The 19,972-nt window shown below is 37.1% G+C and overlaps 2 protein-coding genes across 2 annotated transcripts; both read right to left on the bottom strand.

Annotated features, from left to right (window-relative positions):
* Positions 1-562: 562 nt before the first annotated feature.
* LOC143390518 (olfactory receptor 5B12-like) lies at positions 563-1,507 on the bottom strand. The gene has a single exon (XM_076842895.2). It carries the CDS (start codon positions 1,505-1,507, stop codon positions 563-565), a length of 945 nt encoding a protein of 314 aa, XP_076699010.2.
* An 8,799-nt stretch (positions 1,508-10,306) lies between these two features.
* LOC143390519 (olfactory receptor 5B12-like) lies at positions 10,307-11,251 on the bottom strand. Its single transcript, XM_076842896.2, has one exon. It carries the CDS (start codon positions 11,246-11,248, stop codon positions 10,307-10,309), a length of 942 nt encoding a protein of 313 aa, XP_076699011.1. The 5' UTR covers positions 11,249-11,251.
* Between the last annotated feature and the right edge of the window lie 8,721 nt (positions 11,252-19,972).

The raw sequence follows: 19,972 nt of genomic DNA on the forward strand, positions 1-19,972 counted from the left end.
TAAATATCATCGGACCTTCTTTTATATTGAAGCTCCAGAGTCAAGCAGATGTAGATAATGAGCAATCATACTATGGATTTATGGATTTAACACAAATTTAGAGTAATATGATTTGAATTAGATTTTGGTGTTCTGCACTATGACAATCTTTCAAGTGATTCTTAAAGGCATGGACATATGAGAACTGTGGCTCTATGCTGTATATGTGAATCATGTTGTTATTTTGCACTCTAATACTTGAAAATATAAGCCTGATATCATATACATATTAGTATTACCTGCAAAGAAATTCATTCTAATGGTGTGTTACAATGTCGGATCCTATTGTATCTAGGATTAGATTCTGGCTTTTAAACTGGGAGTGGTATCTTATCTCTGAAAAAAAGACATGCAACGTTTCCTAAAACCTAATTATATTTCCAAACCATGAAGAGAAAAATTCACATTGTAAAAGAACAATTCGGAGAAATAAAATAAAAGGAATAATTGTAATTACATAATATTATTAAACACTAGATGCCCAATGAAGTTTAAATTTTATTTTTTTGCAAGCAATACATAATTAACAGACTAAGCCTAGTGAGGATTTTGCTTTTCCAACAGCCTTCCTGAATGCACTGTTGACCTCTTTGTTCCTCAAGCTGTAGACCAGGGGGTTCAGCATGGGGATGATCATTGTGTAGAACACAGATGCCATTTTATCTGTGTTCATGGAATGGCTGGAATTTGGCTGTAAGTACATGAAGACGATGGTTCCATAGAAGATGGAAACAGCCATGAGGTGGGACCCACAGGTGGAGAAGGCCTTCTTCTGTCCCTCAGAAGAATGCATCCTCAGGATAGCAACCAAAATGAACAGGTAAGAGCTCAAGATGACCAAGAGAGTGAACAAAGTATCAAATGCTGCCAACGTGAAAAGCACAATCTCGTTTGTGTAGATATTAGAGCAAGAAAGAGTCAGAAGTGGGGGAATGTCACAGAAAAAGTGATTGATCACATTGGAAAAACAGAAGGAGAGATGAAATGTGAAGGCTACATGGACAGAAGCCTGCAGAAGCCCACAGGTATAGGAGGCGGAGACCATCAGGACACACACAGCGCTGGTCATGGTGGTGGTGTAGTGCAGGGGCTTACACACGGCTGCGTGGCGATCCAAGGCCATCGAGGCCAGCAGGAAACTCTCAACAGTGACAAAGGCTGCAGAGAAGAACATCTGGGCTGCACAAGCATTGTAGGAAATGATCTTATCTCCTGTGAGAAACCCCGCCATGACCTTGGGAGTGACAGCTGAAGAATACACGCAGTCCACCAGAGACAGGTGACTGAGGAGAAAGTACATGGGAGTGTGGAGACGGGAGTCCAGCAGGATCAGCAGGATCATGCCCAGGTTCCCCACCAGAGTGATGAGGTAGATGAGGGTGAAGACCATAAATAAGGGGACCTGTAGCTGGAGGGCATCTGTTAACCCCACCAGAATAAATTCAGTCACCTCTGAGATATTCTCCATGAAAGCTGTTGGGAATGATCTTGAGAAAGACTTGACAAGATGAACAGACCAATCTGTCCAGTTGTGCACTACCATGAGAGCTGAAGTGTTGCCAGGGACTCCTACTCACAGGTCGCTTCTTGTCCATGCAGGAGTCTGTGAAAGCAGCTGGACTGAAGGCTGGGCTCTGGCTGGTTGAGGGAGGTCACGGAGAGTGTTATAAATGGGTTTGGAAGGTCATTGTTGACTGAGGTCGTCCTGGAGGTCCTTATTTCAACTACAGGGCTCCATTTAGCTTTTCTGATGTCTGGCATTCTTCATGATAATAAAGCATCTAGAAGTCCTTTTCACTACTTGGAATATGTTGGTAATACTCTTTTCTACAATATATACAAAAACAGTTCATCAGCAGAAAGTCCAATCTGGACAATGTTTGGTTACTCTTTGGTGTATGATGCTAGCAAAGTCTGTCAAATGCATATCCAGTGTCTGACAGGTCTCTCCCCAACTTGTTTATAATAAGCTGAAAATATGCAATGACTTGAGGCCCTGCTCTAGGGACACTCATGCTTTTATCTCTAATTCATGAGCCTCCTAAATTGGAATTTCCTTGTAAACAAAGCTCCCCATAGAGTGTTTGTAATGTATCCACACATGCTTAATGAGGTCTTCGTGTCTTCTGGTGCCTCAAAATGGGTGGAAAAATTTTTCAAAATGTTGAAGCAAATATTTATTGCTTTTTTTAATGTGATAATCATTATTTTCTTGTATACTGATGTTTTCCATTTCCTGCCATTGCCCATATCTTTGCTTTAATTCTGGGCAGATAGAACAGAGAAGGCAGTAGAGTTCCATTTGCTCTGTCCTAGAAACTCTGTGTCCTCTACCAAGCCATCTTTTGTGATGCATCTGCTTGCACTGACCTTGGGCTGCTCAGGTGCCAGCTCATAGTGCTGCTGTGATTATGGCATGAGAGGTCCTCTCAGCCCAGGAGACACATCTGACTGAAAAACTGAGTGACCCTAATCTCCTCTGGACTAATAAACTGCCACATTCAAGGCAGAGATGATGTAGCCCCTGTTGCTGAGGATAGCTATGGTGAATGTAATGTGTCCCTCCCTCCAGGCTCTTATGTGATAATAAACATAAAAGTTCCTTGATAACATGGCACTAACATTTTCTTCTTTTTTTTCAACCAAGAGATTTATTGGGGGGCGCTGCCTGAAGGGGAAGAACAGGAGAGGCAGAGAGCAGAGAGAGGAGAGGAGGAGGGAGGAGAGGAAGAGAGCCGAGAGAAAGAGAAAGAGAGCTGAGAGAGGAGAGAGAGAAGAGGAAGAGGGCAGAGCGACACTGTAACATTTCCAAAAGAAGCCATGGGAGGCATCACTTAGCTTATCTCAGCTTTTCTCAACTATGACAGAATATTCAGCTAACCGTATTGAATGTCTGTACTTTGACATTCTTAATGAAAGCAGTCTAACTATCCAGCTGGTCCAGGAGATGTTTCAGGAGCCACAACCCCTGAAGTTGACAAATGCAGCTGTAATTGCTGCACCCATACTCCTATAGCACATTCAAAAGGCAAGAAACTGAGGAGTGTGTTTTCCCCTTAAGTCTGACCCCATCACCCCAACTATTAGTACAAGGCAAGGCAGTGAGTGTGAATACCTGGATGCCACCGAGCAGCATGACAGGGAAGAGAGCAGGAGACTAGGAGTGAGGAGACCAGCAATAAGTGCCTGTGCTGCTACTGTTTACCACACCTGGTGTTATTTCCCTTTTATTTGGTTTCCATTCTTTTTTTTAAATGGATAGGCATTTTATTGCCCTTAGACTTCTAAAGAGAAATGATTGTCAGTTTTCATAATACTTACTTTTGTTTGGGAACAGATGAAAAGGTATCTAGACCATTGTGTGAAAGTCCACATCTGCAAAAGCAGGAGAGTCTCTTTCCCCACCGTGGAGCTCTGTGCTGTGGCACATAATGTGTGGGCTGTGCTCTTGCAGATATCAAGCAGAGATGCAGCTTTCCACAGGAGTCTCAGGGAAAACAGTGCCATGAGAGCAGAGATCTCTGGCGACCTCTACTCCCACATGGACTCATTAACTTGACCCTGCCTGGAGCTAGCAGAGGGTGGTGTGTGCATTTTGGCTGAGAGTGCTTGTGAGGACACAGGGGATAGAATCTTAGAGGAACAAGGGCCCAATCAGTCAATGAGCTGCGCCACAGTCATATTAGGCAGTAAAATAAAATTGTTGAAAAAGTGAAGTGAGGATCTCATGCAATCTTTCTCACCTCTAGCTTTTTCTCAAAGGTCTAGAATCTTCCTGGTATAATTTTTCTTTGATTTAGTCTATTTTTTAAACAAAATATCTATTTGTCTTTCCACTGCAGAGGTAGTATGGGGCTATTTCTGCCCTCATTTTAAACAATTTTTTGTAAGTATGTAATATTCACATTTATGGCATATATACATACTATATTTGTATAAAGACCATCATGCAAATCAGAGTAAGAGCACATCACTCATCTTAAATATTTGTCTTTTTTTTATTATCGTGGGATCATTCAAAATGCATTTTGGTGATTTAATACATGCAATATGTTATATTAGGTAATAGCAACTCTACTGTGTGCAATTGTGTTATGATACATAGGAGGAATAAGTTAATCCTTCTTTTTAAATTTTAAGAATGTATCCATCTTTTCTTCTCCATTTTTTCCATCTCTAATCCCACTGCTTGAGGTAGAATTATCTCTTTCATTAATGCAGTCAAGTGTAGTTTTGTGATTTAGAATTGTGAGGCCATGTATATTAACTCAGATTCTACTTCTATCAGATATTGCACTTTTTGAACTTGGCCAATTAATTAGTGTTAAGAACTTGAGTATATCAATTGGGAAAATATAGTAATAATATTCTTTATCTCTCACAAGAGAAGCATGCAGGTGAAATGAGATATAGAAATCTAAGCATGATACGTAACATGTATGAGGAAGTGAAGAAGCTTAAGTGTTACCACTTTATCACCGATTAAAACTGATTTTGGAAGTGGAAGAAAACTAGTAGTGCTGAAATACTATATCTACTTCCTACATTTCTCTGAACCTTTGAAGTTGACAGAGTCATCAACCCTCTCTATCAAGTGGACAAGGGAATCACCAGTGTGTGTCATTCCTGAGTTGAGGTGTAGTGAAATCTGTGCACAACCCATCTGTTGTCTTTCAGATTGAGGAGTCTCTGCTCCCGAGGGAAGAACTCCAGGAGACGAAGTTCCCATTGGGTTGGGTGTTTGAGTGAGAAGGACCAAAACTGTCCTAGACACCATGTGAAGTGCACCTAGTTGCAAAGTAAGAAAAAATTCTTGTCATATTCAATCATTGGGGTATTGACTTTATTTGTTCTTGTATGTGACAAAATCTATTCTACCTAATATCATATATAATAAACTAAAAATCTTTAAAAAAATTCAGATAAGTTTTTGGGAACTAGTCCCCTTATGCACACTCATTTTTTTTTTTACATAATAACCTTGTCATAACATAATTAACAGAGCAGAACATTCACCAATTTTAAATGCATATGTAGAGTTTTATGACAGTTGAAAAATAATTCAAGAACATCTTCAACATCTGCAAAAGAGACCCCTGAACTTATTAGCAGTGGTTCCTGTTTTGTTACATTTCTACCTAATCCTAGGAAACCAATCACTTACATTTTGTTTCTATAGAGTAATTTAGAATGGACATATTATATAAATAAAATTTATATAGTTTTATATAATTTATAAAATTATATTTATATAAAGTATATTTATATAATTTATGAAAATTATAAATTATATAAACGTCATCATGGTTATTTTATACTGTTTTCTTCTTTTAGAGTGTTTTCATGCTTATCCATTTTGTGCATGTATTTGTACTCTCTTCCCTTTTATTGTTGAATATTGCATTGTAAGTATTTATCATATTTTATTTATTCCATTCATCAGTGGATGAACATTTTTCCTACCATTTACTTCTTAAAATGATACCATTTGTATATAATATTTGTGTGGGCCTGTTTTCATTTCTCTTGGGTACACATTTCTTTTCTTTTTTTTTTAAAGAAAGAGTGAGAGAGAGAGGGAGAGAGAGAGAGAATTTTTTTTTAACATTTATTTTTTTTAGTACTTGGCGGACACAACATCTTTGTTTGTACGTGGTGCTGAGGATTGAACCCGGGCCCCAGGCATGCCAGGCGAGCACGCTACCACTTGAGCCACATCCCCAGCCCCTTGGGTACACATTTCAGTGTTAAATTGCTGGGTCAAATGGCAACTGGAATGGTTTACATTTTCACTCCAAATCCCAGTGCTGGCAACATAACCCCAAATCCATGGTGTTTGGAAAGTAGGAATTTAGGGGAGGTTTTTAGGTGATAAAGATTTGCTCCCACTGATGGATTAAGACTGCAAGAAAACAGATCTGAAAGAGTAGGTTTTCTATCTTTTGTGCTTTTCCCATGCGAATGCAGATGTTGTCCACTACTATATAAATGTCCATTTTGCTCACTGATAAGAAAGGCGAATGATGTATATCACCAGAAATGCTTCACAGTTTTAATATAATATCCACCAAATGCTAATGTAATTCTTCACGGACCTAGGAATAAATTTTTAAAATTCATATGGAAAAACAATGAACCTAGACTAGTCCAAACAATTCTAAGCATTAAGAACAATGCTGAATGCATCAACTACTAAATTTCAAATTGCTCTCTAGAGCTATCATAATAAAATCAGCATGGTATTGGCATAGACAGACACATAGACCAATGGGATTGAGTATAAAATAGGGATGCACCTACACAGATATAGTCATCTGATTCTTGACAAAGATGCCAATGCCTTTTAAATTAATCCATGAAATGGAAAAGGGAAGAATACTCCCACATTTATCCTGTAAAAGCAGTATCACCATGATACCAAACCAGAAAAGGACATATTACAAAAAGAATACTACAGATGTGACTCCACTTTCTGTTGACTTCTATAGATTTTGATGGAAAGTCTGTTGTCAGTCTGATTTTATTATTTTCAATAATTTTTTCCAGGTATCACAAAGTTTTCCTTCTCTAATTTTTTATAGGTCTATTTTGGAGCTTGTCAGTCTTATCTGCTTGTTTTCTAAAATACTTTTTCAAGCTTTCCATCCTTTTATTAAAAGAGTATTTTAAATGTTTTTAAAATTAATATCGACATGCTGATTCTGACTTCAATTTTGTTTAGGTTCATGTTTAACCCATCCATTAAAATTTTGTACTTTTTTTGGATTATTTAAACTTTATCTCCAAGGCTTTTCTGTGCTTTAAAAAAATGACATCCAGCAATGATTAATGAGCACTTGTTTTTCTTCTTTCACTTATTAGCTATTCTTGTTTAATTTATATAATTCCTTCATAATTCATGAATATTTTAAGAACCTCAGTTTTAATGTTTGTGTGTTGCACTATAATTTATTTCTCTTGATATACAATATGTATTTTCTCTTGGGTCTGGTTGATTCTGTTCCTTATATTTCCTGACTTTCATGGGTAGAATCTCCTACATTTAACATACTCTTAATTATTTGAAAATTCATTTCATGAAAACCTATTTTGTTTTTTATTAATGTAGAAGAGATCTATGTCTATTTCTTTTACAGCTTTAATGGCCCAAATTATTAATACTCACATTTCTTATATTAGTGAGTCAGTTTTGTCAGTGGTAGTTTATTTCTGTTTTTTTTTTTCACAAGTGAATAATCCAATTTATTTTTTTCCTAGAGATATTAGGACTGGTTAAAGAGACTAACAAAATAGGGCTTCTGGTCATTGGATTTCATTGGCTTCTGGTCATATAGATTTCATGCTCTTTTTTCCTAGGGACTCTATCCTAAATGTGTATCATTTTTTTTTGAGAGAATATTGTTATGAAGGGCTCAGTAGTTTCTTTATTTCTATACTCTGTAAATCATAGATTCATCTCTCATTTACAATTATTTGTATTTCTCTGGACAACAAATTTGAAAATGATATTTGAGCTCAGTTACAAATTTATTAATATATGCTATGTAATTGTATATGTTTAATGCAGTGGAAGAAGATTTTTCTGATTACTTTGTATCAGATGTTTCATAGGAAACTACTGATGGAAATTAATTTGTCCCTGATTTAAAATACCAAAGCATGACACAATAAACTGACTTGAATTAGTTAAACTTTTAAGTCCCTGATCAACAATGTTTAGTTCAATCAAAACATCCCAAATTATTTGCTTGTTTAGTGATAACAAAAAGAATACCACTAATGTGATTATTCATGGCGATTTTTTCCATTATTATTTTAGTATGGTTGATGAGCTGCACAAAAAAGGTCAGAGTTGTCAACACATTTCCAGGATAACACAGAGAAGAATTGAGATGATTCTGTTTCTGTGATCAGATAGTTAAACATTTCTTACTGATTATCATAAAGGGAAAGAGCAATTTGTCCCTGTTCTGGTTTCCTCAGAAGATTCTTGCCTTCAGGAATGTGTCCCTAGGTGGATAGGTATAGGCCTGTCTGCAGGTCCATGTTGAAAAATATTTCAATATAAAAAAGTAGAGAAAAACAGTGAGGCAGCACAGTAATAGAGAGTAATAGAGGGATGACATGGTCTAATTCTTCATTCCTTTGCTAAAGGTGTAATAAACATACATTTATTTCTTTACAGAAGAACCAGCTTTGTACTAAATACCTGATATGACCTAGTCACTAAAGTTCACCCAACCCCATGGAGTAGATAGCATTATTGTGCACATAATAAAAGCAGAGAAAGAGGGACACAGAGTAATTACACAATTTGTACATGTTGCACCATACTGGGGACTTTATTCTTCATTATTAAATTAGTACAGTTTGCGGTGACTTCTTTAGAGAGAATTCATGAATCAGTATTCTTATGTTTGTTAGGCAGCTGGTGATCTCTTTTCTAGATATCTGTCTTCCCATTGGGAGTTCCTCAGAGGAAACATTATGTTCTTTGATCTGGCTTTGCATAGACTGACAGCCACATTTGTGAGGTCTTTTTGAGGAATAAATATCCCTATTGTCAGCATCTAACACTACGTGTGACATATGGTAATGCTTTAGAAAAATGTCAGTCCTCATGCCTTTAGCTCCCATCTGGCTGCTGACCCAATGGAGGCAGAAGAGTGGGGTCCACTTCCTTTTACTCCATTTTCACAGTTACAAGTTTTCCTAAAACTATTGGCCATCCTAATCTTGACTGTTGTTGGTTTGATTCGTACTGATCATGTTCTATTCTTTGAATTTCATGATGCTCCATAAGCCTGCAGGTTGCCATGTGGGTTACATCCTTAGATATGGGCTTTGGGTTTAGTTAGTGAAAACATGCCTGGTATTTATAACAATGGGCAAACAAAGAGAGAATATTGTAAATTGGATTAACAGACGCCATTCCCCTAGGCACATAAAACAAGGAGCCCTTGAACCCTGTGATCAGTCATCCACACGTCCAACTTGGTGCTGATTCAGGTATTCAGACTCAGCTCCCTTGCTCCCACACATTCACTCACTTCCTCACTAGTGTAACCACCAATCACATATTTTCTCATCATTTAATTTCCTATTACATTTCATTAATTGAACGAAGCAAGCATTTTAAGGATTCATAAAATAATCTGAGCCCAGTGAAAGATGAGAGGTCTGAAGTATGAACTGATGCCAGTGCTTCTTACACTTACAATCCCCCTTTCATTTTAGTCCCAGAGTTTGCTTTTTAAAATAGGAAACTCAGTCCTGGTTGTGATTTTGATCGTGCCAGATTGCATGTATGTCTCTGAGTGACCAACAATATTCTTTCTTTTCTTTGTATCACACCTGAGAGAATTTCCTGTCTTTGTTGATCTTGACCCTCAGGACCTTGTGAGAAGGTAATTTTCCAGCTGCTAGTGTGGGGAAAAAACCTTCCCTTTTCTCTTTCTCCTAAATCTACTCCTGGAAATATTGTAGACATAAACTCCCAATTTTAAAAATTTGTCATTTTTATTTAAAAACATATAGAAGCATCTACAATAGAACATATTGTTATACAATAAGTTTGGTAGACATGACTACTATGTAGAACTCAGGTAAGGATTAAATGTCAATATATTTGGAATAAACTCTGTTCTCTGAGCTCTGTTTCTGGTATCTGAAATTGACAGATGAAATAGATTTGGATATGGTATTTTTAATTATTCAAAGTCTTTATTGGGCTTTCTGTTATATTGACGCTCAGATGCAGATAAGGAGTGATCATCTTGTGAATTTATGGACTTTACAAGGAATATATAATGATATTATTTTGACTTATATCCTGCTATTTTGTACTATGACAATCTTACAAGGTGATTCTTAGGCGCACAAACATCTGAGAACTATGGCTCTATGCTGTTCATGTGAATCATAATGTTATTTTGCATTTTAAGACTTAAAAACATAAGCCTGATATCATGTACATATGAAGATTACATGCAAAGGACTTCATTCTAATGGTGTGTTATAATGTCGGATCCTATTGTATCTAGGATTAGAATCTGGCTCTTAAACTGGGAGCGGCATCTTACTTCTGAAAAAAGACATGCAGATTTTCCTAAAACCTAATTATATTTCCAAATCATGAAGAGAAAAATTCACATTGTTAAAGAACAGTTCAGAGAAATGAAAGAAAAGAAATAATTGTAATTACATAATATTATTAAGCACTAGATGCCCAATGAATGTTTTAAACTTTTTTGCAAGCAATACACAATTAACAGACTAAGCCTAGTGAGAATTTTGCTTTTCCAACAACCTTCCTGAATGCACTGTTGACCTCTTTGTTCCTCAAGCTGTAGACCAGGGGGTTCAGCATGGGGATGATCATCATGTAGAACACAGATGCCATTTTATCTGTGTCCATGGAGTGTCTAGAATTTGGCTGTAAGTACATGAAGACCATGGTTCCATAGAAGATGGAAACAGCTGTGAGGTGGGACCCACAGGTGGAGAAGGCCTTCTTCTGTCCCTCAGAAGAATGCATCCTCAGGATAGCAACCAAAATGAACAGGTAAGAGCTCAAGATGAGCAAAAGTGTGAAAAAAGTATCAAATGCTGCCAATGTGAAAAGCACAATCTCATTTGTGTAGATATTAGAGCAAGAAAGAGTCAAAAGTGGGGGAATGTCACAGAAAAAGTGATTGATCACATTGGAACGACAGAAGGAGAGATGGAATGTGAAGGCTACATGGATAGAAACCTGCAGAAGTCCACAGGCATAGGAGGCGGTGACCATCAGGACACACACAGTGTTGGTCATGGTGGTGGTGTAGTGCAGGGGCTTACACACAGCTGCATGGCGATCCAAGGCCATCGAGGCCAGCAGGAAACTCTCAACAGTGACAAAGCCTGCAAAGAACATCTGGGCTGCACAAGCATTGTAGGAAATGATCTTATCTCCTGTGAGAAGCCCCGCCATGACCTTGGGAGTGACAGCTGAAGAATACACGCAGTCCACCAGAGACAGGTGACTGAGGAGAAAGTACATGGGAGTGTGGAGACGGGAGTCCAGCAGGATCAACAGGATCATGCCCAGGTTCCCAACCAGAGTGATGAGGTAGATGAGGGTGAAGACCATAAATAAGGGGACCTGTAGCTGGAGGGCATCTGTTAACCCCACTAGAATAAATTCAGTCACTTCTGAGATATTTTCCATCAAAGTCAGTTTGGAATGATCATGAGAAGGATGTAACAAGATGAGAAATCAAATCTTTCAAGTTGTTCACAACCATGAGAGCTAAGTGTGGCCAGGGACTCCTGCTTATGTTTAGCTTCCTGATCCTGGAGGAGTCTGTGAAAGAGATCGGACTTAATGCTAGCAACAGGTTGGTTGAGGGAGGTCTTTCTTGTTACGGAAAGTGGTACAGGTAGGTGTGGAAGGTCATTGCTGACTGTGGCTCTCCTGGCAGTTCTTATTTGACAATAGGGCTCATTTCAGCTTTTCTGGTGATTGGCAGTCTTTATTATAACAAAGCACTTTGGAGTCTTCATCACTACTTGGAATATGTTGCAAACACACTAGTCCAAAATAAACACAGAAAATTTAAACAGCAGAAAGCCCAGTCTACAAAATATTTGGTTAATCTCTGGTGTGTGATATGAGCAAAACTTTCAAATGGATTTCTATTCTTTGAAAGTTCTATACCCAACGTGTTTATAATAACTGAACGTGTACAATGACTTGTGGCTCTGCTCTAGGGACACTCCTGTTTTTAACTCTAATTCACGAGGGTCCTAAATTGGAACTTCCTTTTAAATGAAGGTCCCTATAGCGTGTTCATAACGTATGGACACATACTTAGTCGTGATTTGGTGTCATTTGGTGCATACAAATGGTAGAAAAAGTTTTTCAAAATTTTGAAGCAAGCATTTATGGCTTTCCTTTTTACACCACAATTGTTAGTTTTACATATACTGATGTTTTCCATTTCCTGCCATTGGCTATATCTTTGCTTTAAATGTGGGGAGGTAGACTAGGAAGATAGTAGAGTTCCATTTGTTCTGTCCTAGAAACTCTGTGTCCTCTACCAAGCCATCTGGTGTATCTGGTTGTACTGACCTTGGACTGCTCAGGTGCCAGCTCACAGTGCTGCTGTGGTTACAGCATGAGAGGTTCTCTCAGCCCAAGAGACATTTCTAAATGTGAAAGTTGAGTGCTTCTCATCTCTCCTGGACTAACAAACTGACACATTCATATCATGGATGATGCAGCCCTTCTTGCTGCGGAGATCCAAATTGAAAGTAATTTGCCCTCCCTGTCCTAGGCTCTTATGTGATAATGAACATGAAAGTTCTTTGAGAACCATGACACTAACATTTTCAAAAAAAGCCATTGGAGCCATTATTCAGCTTATCTCAGCTTTTCTTGGCTACTGCAGAATGTTCAGCTAACCATATTGAATGTCCAAACTTTGACAATCTTAAGGAAAGCAGGCTAACAATATAGATGGTCAAGGAGACCTTTTAGCAGCCACAACCCTTGAAATTGAGAAATGGAGCTGTAATCGCTGCACCTGTACCCTTACAGCACCTTCACGATGCAAGAAGATGAGGTGTGTGCTCTCCCCTTCAGTCTAACCATCTTCCCAGCCATTCGTGTAAGGCAAAGCAGTGAGCGTGCATATCTGCCTGCTGCAGAGTAGCACTGTGGGAGGAGGGAGCAGGGAACTAGGGGTGAGAAGACCAGCAATAAGTGCCTGTGCTGCTGCTGTTGACACTGCCTGGGCATTATTTCCTTTTCATTTTTTCATTTAGTTTTCATTTGTAAAATAAAAAGGGTTAGGGTTTCTATAGCCCCTTAGACTTGTAACCAGATATGCTGTCTCTTTTCATAATACTTACTTTTGTGCTGGGAACAGATAAAGGATGGAACAAATCAAGGGGTATCCCAACCATTGTCCCCAAGTCCACATCTGAAAACTCATCCTGCAGTAGAGTCTCCTCTCCCACCATGGAGCTCTGTTCTGTGGCAGAGAACGTGGGCTGTGCTCATGAAAATACCAAGCCAGAGATGAAAGCTTTCCACAGGACTCTCAAGGGAAGCAGTGCCATGAGAGTGGAGATCTCTGGAGACTTCGATTCCCACACTGGCCCCTTAACTAGACCCTGTCTGGAGATAGCAGAGGGTGGTGTGTGCCTTTTGGCTGAGAGTGCTTGTGAGGACACAGGGGATAGAATCTTAGAAGAATAAGGGTTCAATCAGTCAATGAGCTGTGCCATAGTCATATTAGGCAATAAAATAAAATCCTTGGTGAATGTCTCTGATTTGGGTGAGTTCATGACCTCATACAATCTTTCTCACCTCTAGCTTTTTCAAATTTCCTTAGTATCTTCCTGGTACACTTTTCTTTCATTTATTCTATTTTTTAAGCAAAATATTGACTTGTCTTTTCACTGTAGAGGTGGTGCAGGGACATTTTTTGCTCTCTGTTTTTTTGGGGGGAGGGTACAGGGTATCAAACTCATGGGCACGTGACCACTAAGTTGCACCCCAGCTATATTTTTTTGTATTTTATTTCAAGACAGGGTCTCTCATTGAGTTGCTTAGCACCTCACTTTTGCTGAGGCTGGCTTTTGAACTAGTGTTCCTCTTGCCTCAGTTTCCCAAACTGCTGGCATTACAGGTGCCACTGGGCCTGACTTTTTGCTCTCATTTTAAAACAATTTTTTTAAGTATGTAACATTCCCATCTATGGGATTCAAAGGCATCTAAGCACGTGTGCATAGTATGTAACATCATGTAAATCAGAGTAAGTAGCTTGTCCCTCATCTTAAATATGTCTTTTTTTGTTGTTATTTGAGGACCTTGAAAAACTTGCATTTTGATGATTTAAAATATGCAATGCATTATATGCAGTAATAATAACTTCACTGTGTGATCCTATTATGGTGAATAGAAGGAATTATTTTTTTCTTCTTTCTAAAATTCAAGGAATGTGTCCATTGTTTTCCTCTCCAGTTTTTCAACCTTTTTTAAAAAATATTTATTTAGTTGTAGATGAACACACAGTATCTTTATTTGTTTTTATGTGGTGCTGAGGATTGAACCCAGTGCCTCACACATGCGAGGCAAGCACTTTACCACTGAGCAACAGCCCCAGTCCCAGTTTTTCAACCTTTAATCCCACTGATTTGTGCAGAATTATCTCTCTCGTCAACACAGTCAAGTGTCATTTTGTGAATTAGAATTGTGTGGCCATGTGTATTAGCTCAAATTCCATTCCTATCACCTGTGGCACTTTGTGATCTTGGCCAATTAATTAGTGTTGACAAACTTGAGAATATCACTTGGGAAAATATAGTAATAATATTCTTTATCTCTCACAGGAAAGTCATGCAGATGAAATGAGTGAGATATGTAGAAAGCTAAGTATGATGTGTAACATGTATGGAGAGATTAAGAAGCTTAAAGTGTTACCACTTTATCACCCTATTAAAACTGACTTTGGAAGTGGAAGAAAAATAGTAGTGCTGAAATACTACATCCACTTCCTATATTTCTCTGAATCTTTGAAGTTGGCAGAGTCATCAACCTTCTCTTCTAAATGGACAAGGGCATCACCAGTGTGTGTCATTTCTGAGTTGAGAAGTGAGGTCTGTGCACAGCCCATCTATTTTCTCTCTTTCCACCAGGGCAGCTGAGGAGTCTATGCTCCCAAGGGAAGAACTCCAGGAGACCAAGTATTTGAGAGAACATGTGTTGAGGGACCAACACTGTCCTAGAGACCCCATGTTGTGCAGCCAGTAGCAAATTAAGAAATAAACCCTTGTGATGTTCAATTATTGTGTTATTGGTTTTATTTGTTCTTGTATGTGATGGAATCTATTCTATCTAATATCATATATAATAAACTGTATAGTTTTTAAAAACTTCAGATAAGTTTTTGGGAATTCATCCCCTTATCACACACTCATTGTTTTTTTATACAGCAACCTTGTCGTGATGTAATGAACAGATTGCAGCATTCACCATTTTCAAATGCATATGTAGAGTTGTGTGACGGTTGCACAATAATTCAAGACCATTTTCAACACCTGAAAATGAGACCCTGAACTGATTGACAGTGATTTCTGTTTGCTTCCATTTCTACCTAAGCCCTAGGAAACCACTCACCTAGGTTCTCTTTCTATATATTAAGATTAATAAGAATTGTAATGCATTCTGCTGTCATATATAAATAAAAAAGGATTGGAATTGGACCCCTTATATAAATAAAATCATATGATTGTGGTCATGGTCATTTTCAACTGGTTTTCTTCTTTTAGAGTGTTTTCATGCTTATCCATTTTGTGCATGTATTTGTACTCTCTTCCCTTTTATTGTTGAATATTGCATTGTAAGTATTTATCATATTTTATTTATTCCATTCATCTGTGGATGAACATTTTTCCTACCATTTACTCCTTAAAATGATACCATTTGTATATAATATTTGTGTGAGCCTGTTTTCATTTCTCTTGGGTACACATTGCAGTGTTGAATTGCTGGGTCAAATGGCAACTGGTATGGTTTACATTTTCACTCCAAATCCCAGTACTGGCAACATAATCCCAAATGCTATGGTGTTTGGAAATCAGGACTCTAGTGGAGGTTTTTAGGTGATGAGGACTTTTCCCTCATTGATGGATCATCATAGAAAATAAAATTGTAGGACTAGTTGTCAGCTTATTTGCCATGTGAATACAGAGTTTGTCCACTAACAGAGCTATGTCCATTTTGCTCACTGCTAAGAAATGCCAATGATGTATACTACCAAAAATGCTTCACAGACTGAAAGCAATACCCACTAAAATCTAGTGAAATTCTTCACAGAACTAGGAATAAACTCTTAAAATTTATATGGAAAAAAACAAATCTGAAACAGTCCATATAATTCTAAGCATTAAGAACAACATTGAATGTATCAGTTACTAGATTTCAAATCATACTGTTGAGTTCTCACAACAAAATCAGCATGGTACTGGCATAAACAGATATATAGACCAATGGGATTGAGTAGAAGACACAGAAACACACCCACCCAGATCATCATCTGGTTCTTGAGAAAGATTCCAATGTTCCTCAAATAAATATGTGAAATAAAGGGGGAAGAATACTCCCAAATTTATCATTTAGAAGCAGCATCACCATGATACCAAAACCAGATGAGGACATATTACAAAAATAATACTACAGATGTGTCCCACTGTCTCCTGACTTCTATACATTTTTTTATGAAAAATCTGCTGTCAGACTGATGATTACTACTTTGAATATTTTTTCTAGGCATCAAAATATTTTCCTTCTCTGATTCTTTGTAGGTCTATGTTGGAGTTTCTCAATCTGTTGTACTAGTTTGTTTAATAGTTTTTCAAGTTTTCCATCTCTCTTTTTAAAAGAGTATTTCAAATATTTTTAAAAGTAGTATCTACATGCTGATTCGGAATTCAATTTTGTTTAGGTTAATATTTAACCCATCCATTAAATAATTTCATATTTTTTTTTGAAAATATAAACTTTATCTCCAGGCTTTTCTGTGCTATTTATTTATTTTTTAAATAGCATACACCTAGGAATGATCAATGAGTACTTGTTTTTCTTTCACTTATTTCTTACTCTTCTTTAATGCATGTATTTCCTCGTGAATGATGAATATTTTAAGAACATTTGTTTTAAATTTTATGTATTGCACTATGATTTATTTCTCTTGAAACACAATATGTGTCTTCTCTTAGATTTGGTTGATTATGTTCTTTATGTTTCTGCTACATTCAACATATTCTTTATTGTTTGAAAATGCATCTCAGATGAACCTATTTTGTTTTGCCTTATTGTATAGGAAATATCTGTCTACAGCTTTTACAGCTTTAATGGCCCAAATTTTTAAAACTCACAGGTCTTGTATTAGTTTTGTCAGTGTTTTTTCCCCCCTTAATGAATACCCCAAATTCTTTTTATCACTAGAGACATGAGAAATGGTTATGAAGACACACAAAATGGGGCTTCTTGTCATTGGAAGAAATCAATATAGTTTTTCTATTTTTCCTCCAGGGAATCTATCCTAAATGTGTACACTCCTTTTTTTTTTGGAAAGAATATTGCTATCAAGTGCTCAACAGTTTGTTTTATTCTCCAAACTCTGTAAATAACAAGCTCATCTCTCATATACCATTTTTATATTGTTCTGGACAACAATATTTGCAAATAATACTTGAGCTCAGTTACAAATTTATAAATATATGCTGTATAATTTATATGTGTTTAATGTAGGGGAAGAAGATTTTTCTGCTTACATTATATCTCATGTTTTATAGGAAACCACTGATGGAAATTAATTTGTCCCTAATACCAAAATACACAGCAAATGAACTTGAATCAGTTAATTTTTAACTCCCCTATCAACAGTGTTTAGTCCAATCAAAAGTTTAAAATTATTTGCCTGTTTCATGGTGACATAAAGAATATCACCAATGTGATTATTCATGGTAATTTTAATTCCATTTTATTTTAGTATGGCTGATGAGGAAAGTACATGAAGGTCCTGGGTTCTCAACACATGTCTTGTAAATCCCAGAGAAGAATGAGGTGATTCTGTGACTGTGATCAGATAGTTAAACATTTCTTAGCTGATTATCCTAAAGTCAGACAGAGAAATTTATCCCTGTTCTGGTTTCCTCAGAAGTTGGTTGACTTCGAGAATGTGTCCCTAGGTGGATAGGTATATAAGAATGTGTCCCTAGGTGGATAGGACCTATCTGCAGGTCCATGTTGAAAAACTACATAATATGAAGAGGTAGAGAGAAAGGGTGAGGCAGCACTCTTAGTAGAGAATGACAGAGGCATGACATGGTCCGTTCTTCATTCCTTCGCTAAAGGTGAATTAACTGCACGTTACATTTATTTCTTTATAGAAGGCCAAGATTTGTACTAAATACCTGGTATGATCTATTCACTAAAGGTCACCCAACCCCATGGAGTAGATAGCATTATTATGCACATATTGAAAGCAGAGAAACAGACACAGAGGAATTACACAAACACAGTGTCTCCTATTGGGGACTTTGATCTTCATTATTAAATTAATACAGTTTAAAGTGACTTCTATAGAGAGAATTCATGAACCAGTATTCTTATGTTTCTAAGGCAGCTGGTGATTCTTTTTCTTGATATTTGTCTTTCCCTTGAGAATTTCTCAGAGAACATGTTTTGTTCTTTGATCTGGCTTTGCATGGGCTGACAGCTGCATTTGTGAGGTCTTTTTGAGGACCTCATTACATGAGTGATACATGGAATGCTTTAGAAGGATGCCAGTCCCCATGTCCTCAGCTACCATCTGGATCCTGGCTCAATGAACACAGAAAAGTGGGGTCCATTTCCTTTCAATCTATTTTCACAATTACAGGTTTTCCTACAAGGATTGGTCATCCTGATCTTAATTGCCATGTTGGTTTGATTCATTTTCTATGTTTTGAGTTTCATGATGATCCATAAGCCTCCAGGGTGCTATATGGGCTACCTTCTTAAATATGGGCTTTCAGTTTGGTTAGTGAAAATATACATATTATTTACATTAATGGGACAATCAAAGAGGGAATACTGTGGGGTGGATTTACAGATGTCTTCCCCCAGGTAAGGAGCCCTTGAATCCTGTGATCAGTTATTACAGATCCTATTCGGTGCTGATTCAGGTTTTCATACTCCATCCCCTTACTTCACTCATTCACTTATTTCCTCACTATTTAATTCCCTATTACATTTAATTCATTTAATGGAGCAAGCATTGAAGGATTACTATAATAAACTGAGCCCAGTGGAAGATGAGAGGTCTGAAGTATGATCTGATGCCAGTTCCTCTTACACTTACAATTCCCCTTCCATCTTAGTCCCAGAGTTTGCATTTTAAAGTAGGAAACTCAGTCTTGACTGTGATTTCGATTGTGCCTGACTGCATGTCTCTGAGTGACCAATGATAGTATTTCATTCCTTTGTAACACACCTGAACAAATTTCCTGTCTTTGTTGATCCTATCCTCAGCACCTTGTGAGAAGACAATATTACAGCTGATTGTTTTGGGAAGAACTTGCCCTAATTTTCTTTCTCCTAATTCTGCTCCTGGAAATAATACACACATAAACTCCCAGTTTTACATTTCATCATTTTAATTAACAAGCATGTAGAATTATCTATGACATATTGCTATACAATAAATTTATTAGACATGACTACTATATAGAAGTCAGGTAAGGATTATATATCAATATATTCAGAATAAATTCTTGTTCTCTGAACTCTGTCTCTGATATCTGAAATTGACAGATGAAATGGGTTTGGTTATAGGGTATTTTTCATTATTCAACTCTTCATTGAACCTTCTGCTACATTGAAGCTCAGGATTCAAGAAGATGCAGATAATGAATGATCATACTATGGATTTATTAATTTTGCAACAAATATAGAAAGATATTATTTTGAATTATATCCTGGTATTCTGCACTATGACAATCTTTCAATATGATTCATAGAAGCACATATGTCTGAGAACTATATACAGATATGAGAATCATGGTGTTATTTTACATTTTAAGAATTGAGAATTGGTATCATGTATATATGAGGATTACCTGCAAAGGACTTCATTCTAATGGTGTGGTGATATGTGGGATCCTACAGTATCTAGGATTAGAATTTGGTTCTTAAATTAGAAGTGGCATATTATTTCTGAAAAAAAGACATGCAAATTTCCCTAACACCTAATTATATTTACAAACCATGAAGAGAAGCACTGTCATTGTGAAAGAACTACTCAGAGAAATGAGAGAAAAGGAACAATTGTAATTACATAATATTATTAGGCACTAGATGCCCAATGAATGCTCCACATTGTTTGTAAGCAATACACAA

Source organism: Callospermophilus lateralis, chromosome 2 (assembly GCF_048772815.1).
Source record: "Callospermophilus lateralis isolate mCalLat2 chromosome 2, mCalLat2.hap1, whole genome shotgun sequence".
Taxonomy (NCBI): Eukaryota; Metazoa; Chordata; class Mammalia; order Rodentia; family Sciuridae; genus Callospermophilus; species Callospermophilus lateralis.

What these genes read in the sequence shown, in the direction of transcription:
- LOC143390518 (XM_076842895.2), bottom strand. Translation starts at nt 1,507, where the DNA reads ATGGAGAATATCTCAGAGGTGACTGAATTTATTCTGGTGGGGTTAACA.
- LOC143390519 (XM_076842896.2), bottom strand. Translation starts at nt 11,248, where the DNA reads ATGGAAAATATCTCAGAAGTGACTGAATTTATTCTAGTGGGGTTAACA.